Consider the following 16243-nt stretch of genomic DNA (forward strand, 5'->3'; position numbering starts at 1 on the left):
AGTAGGTGAAAAGTCAAACGTCCCTTTCCAGATGCCTCCGCCTCTCCTTCTTATGTCAGCACTAGAGTAAATGCAGCTTGAAGTGCTGACACGTATTAGTACTCCTGGTACTAAAGAGAAGTCATGATTCTTGCCTAGGGGGTCACTTTGGGTTTTTAAAAACCCTCCATTTGACTAGGAGGCAATTCTGGTGGCCAAAGATGAAAGCTGATGTAGAAGACTACGTGAGGAGCTGTGCCACCTGCGCCACCATGAAATCCAGACCAGGGAAGCCCCCTGGACTTTTCCAGGCTGTAGCCGAACCCACAAAGCCCTGGGAGGAGATTGCGATGGACTTCATAGTTGAGCTCCCTGACAGTGAGGGCAACCGTTTCATTTGGACTGTCATTGATTTATTCTCCAAGCAAACTCACTTCACTGCCTGCAGCGGACTACCCTCGGCCAAAAAACTGGCAAAGCTGTATGTGAAACACATCTACAGGCTACATGGAGTCCCAAAAAGAATAATATCGGACCGCGGGGTCCAGTTTACCACTACGTTCTGGAGGGAGTTCCTACAATCCATTGGGTCATCCCAGGGACTTAGCTCGGCTTTTCACCCATCGACTAATGGATCGGCTGAAAAATTGAACTCAATGGTGGAGCAGTACATTAGGTGTTATGTCAATTATCAACAAGAGAACTGGGTGGACTTGCTACTGTTTGCAGAAGTTGCTTATAATAATGCAGTACACAGCAGTACTGGGTTGACTCCTTTTCAGATAACTACGGGCATGGATTTTGTGCCGATGCCTGAGTTGCCTCGAGAGCCGCCTACTTCTATGTCCCTAATGGAGTGGATGACCTCGTTGAAAAAGGGTTGGGAGAATACAAAAAAAAAGCTTTAGCGGAGTCAGCAGAAAAGTATAAGGCCCAGGCTGACAAACACCGGGGTCTCCAACCACCTTTCGGAATAGGTGATAAGGTGGATTTGTCAACCAAGTACCTGAGATTGAGGTTGCCTAGCAAGAAGTTTGGACCCAAATTCATTGGTCCCTTTCCCACAGTGAAAGTGATTAATCCGGTGACTGTCCAACTTAGACTCCCTCGCATATTAGGGAAAATACACCCCGTTTTCCACAGTAGCTTATTGAAACCGGTTAGAGAATCCACCCTCTGACCTTTGCCAGCTGCTCCGCACCCCCCCCCCCTTTAGTAGTACAAGGGGAGACTCCTTATGAGGTGAAGAAAATTCTGGACTCTACAGGGGGCGATTACAATATTTGGTGCACTGGAAAGGCTACCCTTTGGCTGAAGCTACTTGGGTTAAAAGTTGGGATGTGAAGGCTGATGCACTCGTGAAACAGTTTCATGACAAATTTCCTGACAAACCGAAAGGTCCTCCAGGGGGAGGGAGGGGGGGTTGAAGGGATTGGTGCTAGCTACATACCAAACAAAATTTTCTGGCTCCAAGGAGTTGTTAGACAACACTCCTGCAGAGGTTAAATTAGCCTAATACCTACGACATCTATTTTTTAAAATCTATGGCAGAAGTTAGTTTCTTATTTCATTCCCTGCCATGGGGTTTTAAATAAACCATCCATTTTATCCAGATGTTGTTACGATTGTTCACACTTACTAGGGGACAACTGATTGTCTTGTGCCACCCTACTTCATTCATACTATCCAAACAAACTATGGGTCAGACTCCATCTTGGGTTCAGGGGCTCAGTTGCAGGTAGGCCAAATTCCACCTGAACCTTGACCCTCAAGTCCATCTGCTCCTTGGATGAACAACAGACTTCTGATGTATGAAGAGAAGCTATTGCTAAGTGGGTAAGATATTCGTCTTCCCTGCAATTATCAGAATAACAGTCATTCTAAATGTATCCCCCATGGATTTCAACCCAGAAAAATATTCTGAGGTAAAATAAGCTTTTAAAAATAGGCTCTGAGTTTCCTCCTCCTGAAAAGGCAACTCCTGGCTTTGGTGAGACTCAGCTGGTCTTGGTTTTCTCTTTGGTCACAGACCAAGGATAGGTAAGGGGAAGCACGGATGATGTAAATTTGCCCTGGGACCATCCAGGTGGCATCGTCTCTCTCTCGCTCTATGGTGAAGAAATTTGGGTGTGATTTCAAGGGCTACCAGCAGTTCAACAGCTGCACAAACCTTGATTTCTGATCTAGGAGTGGAGGTGAGAAGAATGTCTGCCTCTCCTCCTCCTGCTGCTGCTGCTCTTCTGGCTCCTGCCTCCAACTTCTCTAATGTCTACTAAGAGGAAGCAAACTGGGTGTGTGTTGACAAACACGGTTCACACTACGAGAGACTTTTACAGGCCTGGTGATCTCATCATTGGTGGGAATGTTGCCCTGGGAACTGCACTTAAAATCAACTTCCAAACCTTTAAAAAAGACCCATCTCTACTTCTGAAGAATATTTTGTAAGTTTCACCCAGAGGGGAAAGATGTAAATAATTTTTTTTTTAATTGAAAAGTTTTACAAAAGAAAAATACAAAATTCCCCCCCCCCCATGTTCCCCCCACTCTTTCCCCCCCTTCATCCCTCCCTCCCCCCCCGACTTCCCAGAGCAAAATACAAGGTATTTCGTTTAATCAAACATAAACTAGATTAATCTACCTATCCTCAAAGTACTGCCTCCCCCACTGAAACCTTAACTCCACTACAGATAACCAAATACTTCTAATACTAACATTCATTCATAAGCTATTTGATATTTTGTTGTCTGATACTTATTTTGAATATAATCAATCCATCTTCTCCATTCCGATACGTATCTTTCTTGCGTGTGGTCCTTCAAATACGCCGAGATTTTCACCATTTCTGCTAGGTTTGTTACTTTCAATATCCACTCTTCAATAGTAGGCAAAGAGTCCTTCTTCCAATATTGAGCTACCAGCAGCCTAGCTGCTGATATTAAGTTCAAAATCAATTTAGTCTCTGATACTGTATAGTCCGTAATTATACCCAATAAAAACAATTGAGGAGTAAATTTCAACCTTCTTTTCAGAATGTTCTGCATCACCCACCAAATTTTTATCCAAAATGCCTTGATTTTTTTACAGGTCCACCATATATGATAATAAGTTGCATCATTACATTCACATCTCCAACATTTAGCTTGCAAGTTCGAATACATACATGATAATTTTTTAGGATCTAAGTGCCATCTATAAAACATTTTATAAAAGTTCTCTCTCAGATTTTGTGCTTGCGTAAATTTAACATTTCTGTCCCAAATCTTTTCCCACATTTCCATCATCACTGGCTCCTGAAAGTTTTGTGCCCATTTTATCATACAATCCTTAACCAATTCTGTTTCTGAGTCTATTTCCAGCAATGCATTATAAAACCTTTTAATATGCATCTGACTTTGATCTCTAATCTGTTTCACCAAATTTTCCTCATTTTGCATAACCCCAATTTTTTGATCCTCCCTCCATCTAGCTTGAAGCTGACCATACTGAAACCAAGTATAAATTATCCCTTCTTCTTTTAATTCATCTAGAGATTTCAGTTGTAACTTACCCCTTTCCAAAAGAAGAAGCTCTCTATAGGTAATCACCTCTATTTTTTGCTCTATACTTATATTTTCTATTGCATGTCTGGGATTTGCCCATATAGAAATCTTATAGTTCAGCTTATATTGGTACTTTTTCCAAACCCTCAACAATGCATTTCTGAATATATGACCCTTGAACACTTTATCCACTTTTTTTTCATGGGAAAGATGTAAATAATTATTTGCTTTGCTTTATATTCAGGGACTCTTTTCAGAAATACTTGTTCTAGTGATGTTTGCCATGTCCTTGCATAGTTCAGATCTTTGTGCTTTTCTCAATAAAGAACCAAACTCATAAAACAGGCTAGAATTCTCCATCTTTCCAGAACTCTTGATCAGGAAGCAAATAAACCGCCAAAAAGTCAGGAAGGACAACACCTTCGAAACTGTGCTGGCCTAGTGAAGAAGTTGACTTGCAATATTAATTTGGACAGAAACTCCTGATGCAAAACTCAATCATGAGGTCAAACCTATTTAAAGTATAGAGAAGGAGTGAAAAATCCATCTGTCTTATGCTCAACAATGGTTTCCAGACCTGAAGAAGCTGCTTCAAGAGGGAAAGAAATTAATTGGGGTGGAAGAGGGAAGGATGACCATCACTGAAGCAAAGTGAAGGAAGGGAGTGGGGGCTGATGGAGGGGTATCAAATGATCTTGTGGAATGGAGAAACAGGATTTTCTCCTTTCTGTCATGGCCATTAATCAAGGAACAGCCTTAACAATGAATCAAACCCAATGGACTTTGAAACTTCCTGCTAGAAAGAACATTTTTAAAAAATCCACCAGCACCCACAAGCTTTCCTTAAAATTTCCCCAATGATTTTCTTACTGTAGAATGATACCCAAGAACTACCAGCAGTTCAGAGCGTTGGTGTTTGCAGTCAGAGAGGTCAACAAGGATCTGCTTCTCCTCCCCAACATCACCCTTGGCTTCCACATCTATAGCAATTCTCAGTCTGAGGTGGAGATTTGCTCAAACAGCCTCTCCCTGCTCTCCACCCGGGGCCAAATGGTTCCAGGGTACAAATGCGACATGAAGGACCCTCTTCTCTCTGTCATTGGAGATCTCAATCCCAGATCCTCAAGGCAGATGGCCTCCATCTTCAGCCTCTTCAAGGTCCCACAGGTAAGGGGGCTTCACTGGATACAGTATAGAGTACAAACACAACTGAAGCACACCCAGAAGCCAAAGGTGGAAAACAAAGGGGGTGTTTTGAGGGACATATATTTATATTTTTTGTGTCATGATATGTTTTTATAGAAGCCAAAACTGATCAGTGAGAAAACTTTGAAATGTGGTACTTGCCAAAAGGAATTCCTTTTTAATCTATTCTTTATAAGAGTGTAGTGTAATATATTCTCTGTACTGATTTGATGTATGGCTCCCTTGGCTTCTGACATAGTCCACATAATGATGACTCCTAAAATTTACTCTCTCAAGAATCTCACTTTCTCCAGCTCGGTGTTGGCTTTGAGTTCTCTCAAGGAGACAGAATAATTTATCCTTCCTTCTTCCGGATTAATCCCAGTGACTTTGCTGAGTGTGTGGGTTTAGTCCAGATGCTTCTGCATTTCCAGTGGAACTGGGTTGGGATTATTGCCCCTGAAGATGAGAGTGGAGAACGTTTCGTCTCATCTCTGATGCCAATGCTGAAGGAGAAGGAGGTCTGTTTGGCCTTCACTGAAATAATGAAATCAGATTTTCTTGTTACTTCAATGTTGAAATTACTTCATATTGTGGAGTCTTGGTCTAAAGCTGAAGTGATTGTTCTATTTGCAGACCCCGATAGTATTAAAAATGTACAGATGGCAATCAGTGTATATAAACATTTGAGGAAGATGTCATTTTGGAAAGTTTGGATCTTAACTTCTCATTGGAAACTTACTGTGGCCAGGAATCAAGACATCGTGAAAGCAGTAAAGCCCTTCCATGGGGCTCTGCATTTTAGGCCCCACGCTGGGGATGTCTCAGAATTCAGTCGTTTCCTTCTGTCTTTAGATCCCTTGAAGCCACAAGGGGATGTCTTTCTCCCTCCATGTTGGGAAAAGTTGTTTGGCTGCATGATGGACAAACCAGGAAGGATCCTTCCAAAGGGGGTAAAACCATGTACAGGAAAGGAGAATTTACAGAATGTACCATCTTTTTTATTTGAAACAAGCATGGAAGGTGAAAGTTACAATATCTACAATGCTGCTTATGCTGTGGGACATGCATTGCATGCAATACATGGATCTGGAGGACAACCAACCACAATGAGGCTCAGAAAGAGGATCTCAAATATTCAGTCATGGCAGGTAATCATAATCATAATCATAAATTTATTTGTCAAGCATATATAAGATAACAGGTAAAAGTATAAGCATAATTTGAAGACATGAAAAGAGTAAGTAAAAAGGAATATTAGGACAGGGACAGTAGGCACGCTGGTGCACTAATGCACGCCCCTTAGAGATCTCTTAGGAATGGGGTGAGGTCAACAGGAGACAGTCTAAGGTTAAAGTTTTGGGGATTTGGGGAAGAAACGACAGAGTCAGGTAGTGCATTCCAGGAATTGACCACTCTGTTGCTGAAGTCGTATTTTCTGCCATCGAGTTTGGAACGGTTTACCTTGAGTTTGTATCTATTATTTTCTCGTGTATTGTTGTGGTTGAATCTGAAGTAGTCGTTGACAGGAAGGACATTGTGGCAGATAATTTTATGTACTATGCTTAGGTCAGACTGAAGTCGGCGTAGTTCTAAATTGTCTAAGCCCAAAATTTGGAATCTGGTGGCATAGAGTATTTTATTGCGGTTAGAGAAATGGAGGACTCTTCTCATCAAATATTAAATATATCATATTAAATATAAAATATTGTAATCTCAGTGACTGGGCAACAGATCTCTAGATAGGAAACTATCTATATGTGTTTCTTGAATTACTGTTTAAATATCTGTGTGCTATCGATCTATCTAAGAAGAGATTAAGATAGCAATTATTAAAAATAATTTTTGTAGAACCTCCTCACTTTCTCTCAGTCAGTAGCCTGAACCCACTCTATAAAAAGACACTGAATTCATTTCAATGTTACTCTGGTTTAGAATTCATTGTGACTCCACCCCATTTTTTTATTATGCCATTTTATGTCATATTATTATTTTATTATGCCATATTATGCCATTGAAGAAGCCATAATTCAAATGTCCAATGATAAAGAGAATGTTTGGAGTTGAATACCTGATGTTACTTCTGATTGCTTAGATCTCCATCAAGGGAACTCATTTAGCTTCTCAGATATAGACACATCTCCTAGGCTGATGGCCATCACATTATGATAGAAACCAGGGTGTCTCATGTGTGGTGTTCAGCCAATTAATCCGGCTGCCTTTTCTTTCAGCTTCTTCCCTATCTGAGGAACATCAAGTTCAACAACAGTGCTGGAGAGGAAGTCTCCTTCTCAGAAAGTGGATTAGTTTCTTCTCGTTACGATCTTCTCAACTGGCTTTTCCTCCCCAATCAATCTTTTGTTACCACAAAAGTTGGACAAATAGATTCCAAGGCTTCCCCAGGACAAGATTTCACCATTAACTCCAATGAAATCATCTGGGTCACAAAGGTGAATTGGAAGGAAATATTATAAATTCAGCAAAGGATTAATTCACTCCAAAGGAAGCATAACACTCTTTTAATTGGGAAATAGGTCTATTCAGTCAGAAAAAAATTCAGGGATTTGATGAAAAACCTGCTTTTGAGTTTAACACATTTACAATTTGACTTCTGAAAAGTCCAAGATGGAGTAAGATTTATGAAGAACTCCTGCTTGGAACCCAGGATGCCATTAAAGCAAAAATGATTTCCATGGATCATTCCCATTCAGTTGGATCCTGACGATTCATTCTGTTTGAAAAGTTGTAGCTCCATGTCACAAGCCTTCCTTGTATTTTGAGGTCTCAGTTCCAATCTCCAGCATCCATTCTGGAGGGTCAGGATTGCCACTGGCCTGATTCCCCCTGAAGCTTATCCCTCTGGTAGGCCCTGGTAAACCGTTTCTTTTGAAGACATTCTAAAGATGGAAACAGAAATGCAGAAATAGACAAATGAAGCATGTTTATTACTTAGGCCATCTCAAATATTTCTCTTCCAGAAGGTGCCCTTTGCCAGGTGTGGCATGAGGAGGTGCCATGCAGGAGAGAGGAAGAGCGTTCCAGAAGGCAAGGAAGTTTGCTGCTATCAGTGTGACCCTTGTCCAGAAGGGACCATTTCTAATCAGACAGGTACAGCACACGTCAAGTGTAGATCTTCAAGGAAGTCATTCAATGGGAAAATATTAATGTTGGCATCAGTTTTGGTAGGATCTTTTATATGATTCAATATATTCATAGTTTTCACCAGACCCTCTCAATTCATGAATCTAAACTGTGCTACCCCAAAGGCCACTTTTCTTGCTCTTCAACAATTTATTATCAGGCAAAATTTATAGGTTTCCTACTAAAGAAAAAGATTGAATGACTGGATTTGAAGAATAAAGCAGAGAGGTTGACCCAGAGAACAGATCTGTTTTTCTGGCTAATTTATTCCCAGCAGTGTCAATATCGATGGATGATTTGCCTTTGTTGATTCCTCATGAAATTCACACCGACTCTTGATTTCAGATGCAGCTCTCTGTGATCCTTGCCCAGAAGACCAATATCCCAACAAGAACAAGAACCACTGCATTGCCAAGAAGATTCACTTCCTTTCCTATCAAGACCCCCTGGGATACTCATTAACATCTCTCACTCTTTTTCTCTCTGTGACCACATCTGCAGTTCTGGTGATTTTCCTTAAGCATCACAATACGCCGATTGTTAAGGCCAACAACCGAGATCTCACCTACATCCTCCTGGTCTCCCTCCTGCTCTGCTTCCTCTGTTCCTTTCTTTTCATTGGTCAACCAGGGAAGCTCACCTGTCTTTTTCGACAATCTGCCTTTGCCATTCTTTTTTCCCTTGCAGTTTCCTCTGTCTTGGCAAAAACTGTCATGGTGGTTCTGGCCTTCATGGCCACCAAGCCAGGGAACAAGTCAAGGAAACTCTTAGGAAAGCCACTGACCAACTCCATTGTCTCAGCCTGTCCCCTGGTCCAAGCACTTCTTTGTGCCACATGGCTGGTAACCTCTTCCCCATTTCCCAACATGGACTTCCATTCCTTGGTAGGAGAGGTCATCTTGGAATGTAATGAAGGCTCAGCTTTGATGTTTTATGCTGTCCTGGCCTATCTGGGTTTCCTGGCCCTTGTCAGTTTCACGGTGGCATTTCTAGCTAGGAAATTGCCAGACAGCTTTAATGAAGCCAAGTTCATTACTTTCAGCATGCTGGTCTTTTGCAGTGTTTGGATCTCATTCCTCCCCACCTACCTGAGCACCAAAGGGAAGTCCATGGTGGCCGTGGAGATCTTCTCCATCTTGGCCTCTGGGGCTGGTCTCTTGGCTTGCATCTTTTTCCCCAAATGCTACATTATTTTATTTAGGCCCAATCTGAATTGTAGAGAGAATATAATGAGGCACAAGAATCTTTGATGTCTGTGAGGATGTATGATGGATGGCAGAGAGAGAGAGAGAGAGAGAGAGAGAGGGGGGGGGGAGGGAGGGAGGGAGGGAGGGAGAGAGAGAGAGAGAGAGAGAGAGAGAGAGAGAGAGAGAGATGGATGAATACATCATGACTTGTTCTTTCTTGAAGAAATAATTAAATAATTCATATATTTAATTAAAGGGAGGAAGATATTGTTAGAAGATGCTCCCTGATTTGTTTAATCAAATTACAGATAAGAGATCAGAAAATGCTTTAAAAATTGGTTATTTGAAAAGACAAATGTCTTGTTCCTCTATATGCAGATGATAGTATGTTGTTTAAGGACTCGAATATATTTCCAAGAATCGTTACATAGATAGATATACATCATTGCTATGAGTATGTATTTGAAAAATAATATATCAAATACCAAGATAGCTTTGTTTCAAAGAGAAATTGAATGAACTGTTAACAAGAACCCTTTTTCCTGTGTTCCAGTGACTGTCTAGAAGAATTCAGTCTTATGAATTGGATGTTAGAACTGCCACTCAAAAGAGAAAACACCTCCTTTGTTAAATTGGGGAGGGGGGGTAGAGAGTGGGGGGAAGGTGTGGGTAGAGGTGTAGCTCTGAGACATGTTCCCAGTCCTACCATTCAAAAATGTTCCAAGGACCAAATAACACTTTTTTAAATTCTTATTGATAATGTTGATAAGGCTCCTAGATAACAGGGACACTCAGTGGAGTACAACAAATTGATTAATAAATAAAACAAGAAGGCATAATGCATCCTGGGTGAAATTGGCCAGTATGATTGCTGAGCACATTGTAAGCCGCCCTGAGTCTTCGGAGAAGGGCGGCATATAAATCAAAATTTAAAAAAATAAATAAAAAAAAATGATGGGATCAGTTTCTTGAGGAGAAGGCTAGTCACAGCCTCCTTGAGAGATGCAGGAACAAGTTCTCTCTCAAGGGTGAATTTATGCTGGATCCAGTTCCATTCCTGGTCTCATCCCAATAACAGAGACTTCCTGCTTCCAACCTTTCTTCTTGCCTCCATCTTCTTTGTTGATCTTTGGGCATTCAGAGCCTCTGCAGCTCAATTCCATCCTTTTGAACAAATCAAAGCTATACAAAAAACTACATCACTACCATCTGCTTTTGGAGGAGGAGCTTAGAGTCCAGGGAGACACCCAGATTTCACAGCAGTCCTAAGCAAGCCAGGGCAATGTCATGCAAGACCTAAAATCCAATGTCCCCACCACTGGGAGGGCCAATCATCCACAGCTGCTTGATTCTACTAGGATTAAAATGGAGACTGTTCCTCCCCATTCAAGAGGCTTCAGGTACTAGGACATAAACTGGACAGCATTGCTTGGTCAACCAATGGTTGAATACTTGGCCCTGAAAGACCTCCAAGGTCCCTTCCAACTCTGTTATTCTATATCTTCTACATCTTCTCAATGAGAAGGACTCACTGAGAAACCTTGAAAATCAAACGTTTGAGCTCAACGTCTCCCCTCCAACTAACACTGAATGGAAAGAGATTCAGAGAATGGAGAGAACCACATAACACCCATGTACCCATTCCTGTTACCCCAGCCAGTCCAGAGGTTTACCATGGGTGGTGGGACACCAGTTCGCAGTTCTGAAGACCTCCTTCCCAAGGCAAACACAGCAGACAAACTTTCCTGATTCCAACTCCTTGTTAGATGACCTTCCTATAGAGTTTAAATTAGCCCAATACCTTGATTCTCCTGCCAACTTTTAAGTTCTATGGGAGAAGTTAGTGTCTAATTTCATCACCTGCCATATTTATTTATTTATTTATTAAGCTTATATGCTGCCCTCTCTCCGACAACGACTCAGGGTGGCTCACAGCAATAACAAGCAAATAAATCAATATTTAGATGTTAAAACTTTTAAAATTCCCCTTAAAAAAACCCTTCAGTCCCATCCAGCCTGGCGAAATAACCATGTCTTAAGGTCACGGCAGAAGGAGTGCAGGTCAGGGGCCACCCGGAGCTCCAGGGGGAGTTGATTCCATAAAGTAAGTGCGCCCACAGAGAAAGCCCATTCTCTAGGAGTCGCCAGTCGACACTGCCTGGCTGATGGCACTCCAAGGAGGCCCTCCCTGTGGGAACACACCATGGGAACACGATGGGGAGCTGTCGCTGGCCGCAGATGGTCCGTCAGGTACCCTGGATCTAAGCTATGTAGGGCTTTATAGGTGATAACCAGCACCTTGAATCTTACCCGGAGGGCAACCGGTAACCAATGCAGGTTGCGCAGGAGGGGTGTAACATGAGAGTGTTGGGACACTCCCATCACAACCCACGCGGCCACATTCTGCACCAGCTGAAACCTCCGAATGGTCTTCAGGGGCAGCCCCATGTAGAGAGCATTGCAGTAGTCGATCCGGGAGGTCACAAGTGTATGAGTGACTGTACGGAGGTCATCACGGTCCAGATAGGGGCACAATTGGTGCACCAGATGAATCTGTGCAAATGCCCCCCTGGTCACGTTCGCAACATGATCTTCCAAAGTCAACCGTGAATCCAGGAGGACGCCTAAATTGTGCGCCCTTTCAACAGGGGGCAACACCTCACCCCCTATGACCAACGATGGAATATTTCCTTGGAAACGAGATGCCAGTACTCACAGCCACTCAGTCTTGGCGGGGTTGAGTTGAAGCCTGTTCCTCCCCATCCAGAGCCGCACCGCTTCCAGGCACCGGGACATCACGTCGAGGGCATCACTGGGCTGGTTTGGGGTGGATATAAAAAGTTGGGTATCATCAGCGTACTGATGATACCTCACCCCGAGACCATGGATGATCTCCCCCAGCGGCTTCATATAGATGTTGAACAAGAGGGGCGAGAGGACTGACCCCTGAGGCACCCCACATGTGAGGGACCTTGAGGCCGACCTCTGTCCCCCTGCCAACACCACTTGCGCACACCCTGAGAGGTAGGAGGTGAACCACTGAAGAACGGTGGCTCCCACTCCCAACCCCTCAAGGTGCCACAGTAAGATACCATGGTCGATGGTATCAAAAGCCGCCGAAAGGTCTAATAGGACCAGGACAGAGGAATATCCCTTGTCCCAAGCCCTCCAGAGATCATCCACCAGTGCGACCAATGCCATCTCTGTGCTGTACCAGGGCCTGAAACCCGACTGGTATGGGTCCAGATATGATGTTTCATCTAGGACCAACGAGAGTTGGTGTGCCACCACACTCTCAACAACCTTCGCCATAAAGCGAAGGTTGGAAACAAGGCGAAAGTTGTTCAAAGTAGCCAGATCCAGGATAGGCTTCTTGAGGAGGGGTCTCACCACCGCCTCCTTCAAGGCAGCTGGAAAGTGCCCCTCACCCAAAGAAGCCATAATTATTGCCTGGATACAGCCACATGTAACCTCCCGGGCTGAATAAACAAGCCAGGAGGGACACAGGTCCAGCACACATGTGGTGGCACTCAGCTTCCCCATGATCCTGTCCACTTCCTCGGGAGTAACAGGATCAAACTCTTCCCAAAACACCAGACCATTTGTCCCCTCCCCGATCGACCCCGCCCAGTCGGAGTCCAGCCCCCCTCGAATCTGAGCGATCTTATGTTGGTATATATAAACCACTTATTCCATCCAAGTGTTGTTTATTTATTTATTATTTATTTATTAATTTTATTTCTATACCGCCCTTCTCCCAAAGGACTCAGGGCGGTGTACAGCCTGATTAAAAGCACAAAGACAGACAAAATTTAAAAATAATTAAAATTATTAAATAATTGGCTCAATTATAAAACCTCCAAATTTAAAATCCCATATTTAAAACCAATTAAAATCTTTACATTGATAGCCCGGCCTGGTGGAACAACAAGGTTTTGAGGGCACAGCGAAATACACGGAGATCGGAGATCTTACGCATTTCTGGGGGCAGTTCATTCCACAGGGCTGGGGCTCCCACAGAGAAGGCCCTCCCCCTGGGTGTCGCCAGCCGACATAATTTGGCCGATGGCACCCTGAGGAGACCCTCTCTGTGGGAGCGGACTGGCCGGTGGGAGGCTACTGGTGGCAGAAGACGGTCTCGAAGGTACCCAGGTCCAATGCCATGGAGCGCTCTAAAGGTGGTAACCAGCACCTGTTGGCATGATTGCCCAGAGTAACTAGGATACAACTGATTGTCAAGTGCCATCATGCCCCATGAATACTTATACTATTCAAGCAAACTATGTGCCAAGCTTCCAAGTAATTCGTCCCCTGAAATAAAATCCAAGGCATCCATTTTCCATTAAAGTCTGTTTATTAGGAACATATCAAATTGGCAAGGGCTTGGTGTAACTCCGACTCTGGCCAGGAAAGAATGCTACCTAGACATAACATCCCCTTTTATCTCTAGGACCCCCCTGTCAACAGCTAAAGAGCAGCGAGTCTGAAGTACCATTAAATTCCTTTACTCGCAAACCTAAAAGCTAAGGGTAAAAATAGGCAAAGGCTATAATAAAATATGGCTACACATATGCCATCTTCAGGGTCGACACTATGGAAGAGGCCAGTCTTCATCCTGTGTGCACATGCTCAGTTTCACATAACTCAAATACCCAACAGATGACTCTCAACTGCATCTGATCTGTGGATTAACAACAGGAGAACCAAACTCATTTTTCTCTATCTGCTGTATTGCTCACTAAATAGGAAAATTGCTTTTCCTTGCAATTATCAGAAGAACAGTAATTCCTAATGTATCCCCTATAGATTTCTATACACACACAAACACTCACACACTCAAAATCTTCCAAGATAAAAGCTGTTTAAATTAGATACTCAGAGTTCTCCTGGTGGGGGCAGGACATGTCACCTTGCCTTGTATTGCAAAGAGTGAACTCCTGGGTTTGCTTAGACTCAGCTGGCCTCAGTTTCCTCTTTGGTCATAAACCAAACACAGGTAAGAGGAAACATGGCTGGATACAAATTGGCCTTGGGGCCATCCAGGTAGCAGAGATTATCTCTCTTGTGCTAAAGCTCTGCTGAGATTTCAAATCCTCCCTGAGATTCGACTTCTACAAAAAAATAACCTCTTGATTTCTGATCTAGAGGGGAAGGGGAGAAGAATGACTGGGCTGCCTCTCTTCCTCCTACTGCTGCTCTTCTGGCTCCTGCCTCCAACTTCTCTAATGTCTACTAAGAGGAAGCAAACTGGGTGTGTGTTGACAAACACTTTACAGACTACAAGAGACTTTTACAGGCCTGGTGATTTCATTATTGGTGGGAATTTTCCTTTGGGAGCTACACATAAATCCAACATCCGGTCCTTTCAAAAAAAGCCATCTCTGCTTCTGGAGAATATTTTGTAAGTTTCACCCAGAGGGGAAAGATGTAAATAATTATTCGTTTTGCTTTATATTCAGGGACTCTTTTCAGAAACACTTGTTCTAGTGACATTTGCAATGTCCTACCATCGTTCAGATCTTTGTGCTTTTCTCAATAAAGAACCAAACTCATAAAATGGGCTAGAATTCTCCATCTTTCCAGAACTCTTGATCAGGAAGCAAATAAACCTGCAAAAAAGTCAGGAAGGACAACACCTTAGAAACTGTTCTGGCCTAGTGAAGAAGTTGACTTACAATATAAATTTGGACAGAAACTCCTGATGCAAAACTCAATGATGAGGTCAAACCCATTGAAAGTGTGGAGGAGGAGTAAAAAAATCCATCTGTCTTGTGCTCCACAATGGTTTCCAGACCTGAAGAAGCTGCTTCAAGAGGGAAACAAATTAATTAGGGTGGAAGAGGGAAGGATGACCATCACTGAAGCAAAGTGAAGGAAGGGGGGGCTGATGGAGGGGTATCAAATGATCTGTGAAATGGAGAAACAGGATTTTCTCCTTTCTCTCCAGGCCATTAATCAAGGAACAGCCTTAACAATGAATCAAACCCCATGGACTTTGAAACTTCCTGCTACAAAGAACATTTTTAAAAAAGACACGGCAAACTCCACCAGCACCCACAAGCTTTCCTTAAAATTTTCCCAATGATTTTCTCACTGTAGAGTCATACCAAAGAATTACCAGCAGTTCAGAGCGTTGGTGTTTGCAGTCAGAGAGGTCAACAAGGATCTGCTTCTCCTCCCCAACATCACCCTTGGCTTCCACATCTATAGCAATTCTCAGATTGAGATGGAGATTTGCTCAAACAGCCTCTCCCTGCTCTCCACCCGGGGCCAAATGGTTCCAGGGTACAAATGCGACATGAAGGACCCTCTTCTCTCTGTCATTGGAGATCTCAATCCCAGATCCTCAAGGCAGATGGCCTCCATCTTCAGCCTCTTCAAGGTCCCACAGGTAAGGGGGCTTCACTGGATACGGTAGAGAGTACAAACACAACTGAAGCACACCCAGAAGCCAAAGGTGGAAAACAAAGGAGGAGTTTTGGGGGACATATAGTTATATTTTTTATGTCAAGATTTGCTTTTATAGAAGCCAAAACTGATCAGTGAGATAACTTTGAATCTTTGAATTCTTAATCTATTCTTCGTAAGAGTGTAGTGTAGTATATTCTCTGTATTGATTTGATGTATGGTTCCCTTGGCTTCTGACATAATCCACAAAATTATGACCCCTAAAATTTACCCTCTCAAGAATCTCACTTTCTCCAGCTTGGTGTTGGCTTTGAGTTCACTCAGGAAGACAGAATAGTTTATCCCTCCTTCATCTGGATTAATCCCAAGGAATTTCCTCAGTATGAGGGTTTAGTCCAGCTGCTTCTGCATTTCCAGTGGAACTGGGTTGGGATTATTGCCCCTGAAGATGAGAGTGGAGAACGTTTCTTCTCATCTCTGATGCCAATGCTGAAGGAGAAAGAGGTCTGTTTGGCCTTCACTGAAATATTGAAATCAGATTTTCTTGATACTACAATGCTGAAGTTACTTCGTAGTGTGGAGACTTGGTCTAAAGCTGAAGTGATTGTTCTATTTGGAGACCCCAATAGTATTAAAAATGTACAGGTGGCAATCAGTGTCCAGGAACATTTGAGGAAGACGTCATTTTGGAAAGTTTGGATCTTAACTTCCCATTGGAAACTTAGTGTGGTGAAGAATCAAGGCATCGTGAAAGCAGTAAAGCCCTTCCATGGAGCTCTGCATTTTAGGCCCCACACTGGGGAT

At 43.0% G+C, this 16243-nt stretch overlaps 1 protein-coding gene across 1 annotated transcript; it reads left to right on the forward strand.

Annotated features, from left to right (window-relative positions):
- Window positions 1–200: 200 nt before the first annotated feature.
- LOC148116216 (vomeronasal type-2 receptor 26-like) lies at window positions 201–9094 on the forward strand. Its single transcript, XM_087883497.1, has 3 exons — window positions 201–460; window positions 7699–7832; window positions 8214–9094. The coding sequence occupies exons 1-3, from the start codon at window positions 201–203 to the stop codon at window positions 9092–9094; spliced, it is 1275 nt and encodes a 424-aa protein (XP_087739623.1).
- Window positions 9095–16243: the final 7149 nt, after the last annotated feature.

Source organism: Pantherophis guttatus, chromosome 1, assembly GCF_059756535.1.
Source record: "Pantherophis guttatus breed Tessera chromosome 1, ASM5975653v1, whole genome shotgun sequence".
NCBI lineage: Eukaryota > Metazoa > Chordata > Lepidosauria > Squamata > Colubridae > Pantherophis > Pantherophis guttatus.

Bases quoted from the DNA above. Each gene is read 5' to 3' on its own strand.
- LOC148116216 (XM_087883497.1), top strand. From the start codon at position 201: ATGAAAGCTGATGTAGAAGACTACGTGAGGAGCTGTGCCACCTGCGCC. The intron at 461-7,698 runs GTATGTGAAACA...GCCCTTTGCCAG, and splicing joins GCCAAAAAACTGGCAAAGCT to GTGTGGCATGAGGAGGTGCC. The intron at 7,833-8,213 runs GATCTTCAAGGA...GTGATCCTTGCC, and splicing joins TACAGCACACGTCAAGTGTA to CAGAAGACCAATATCCCAAC.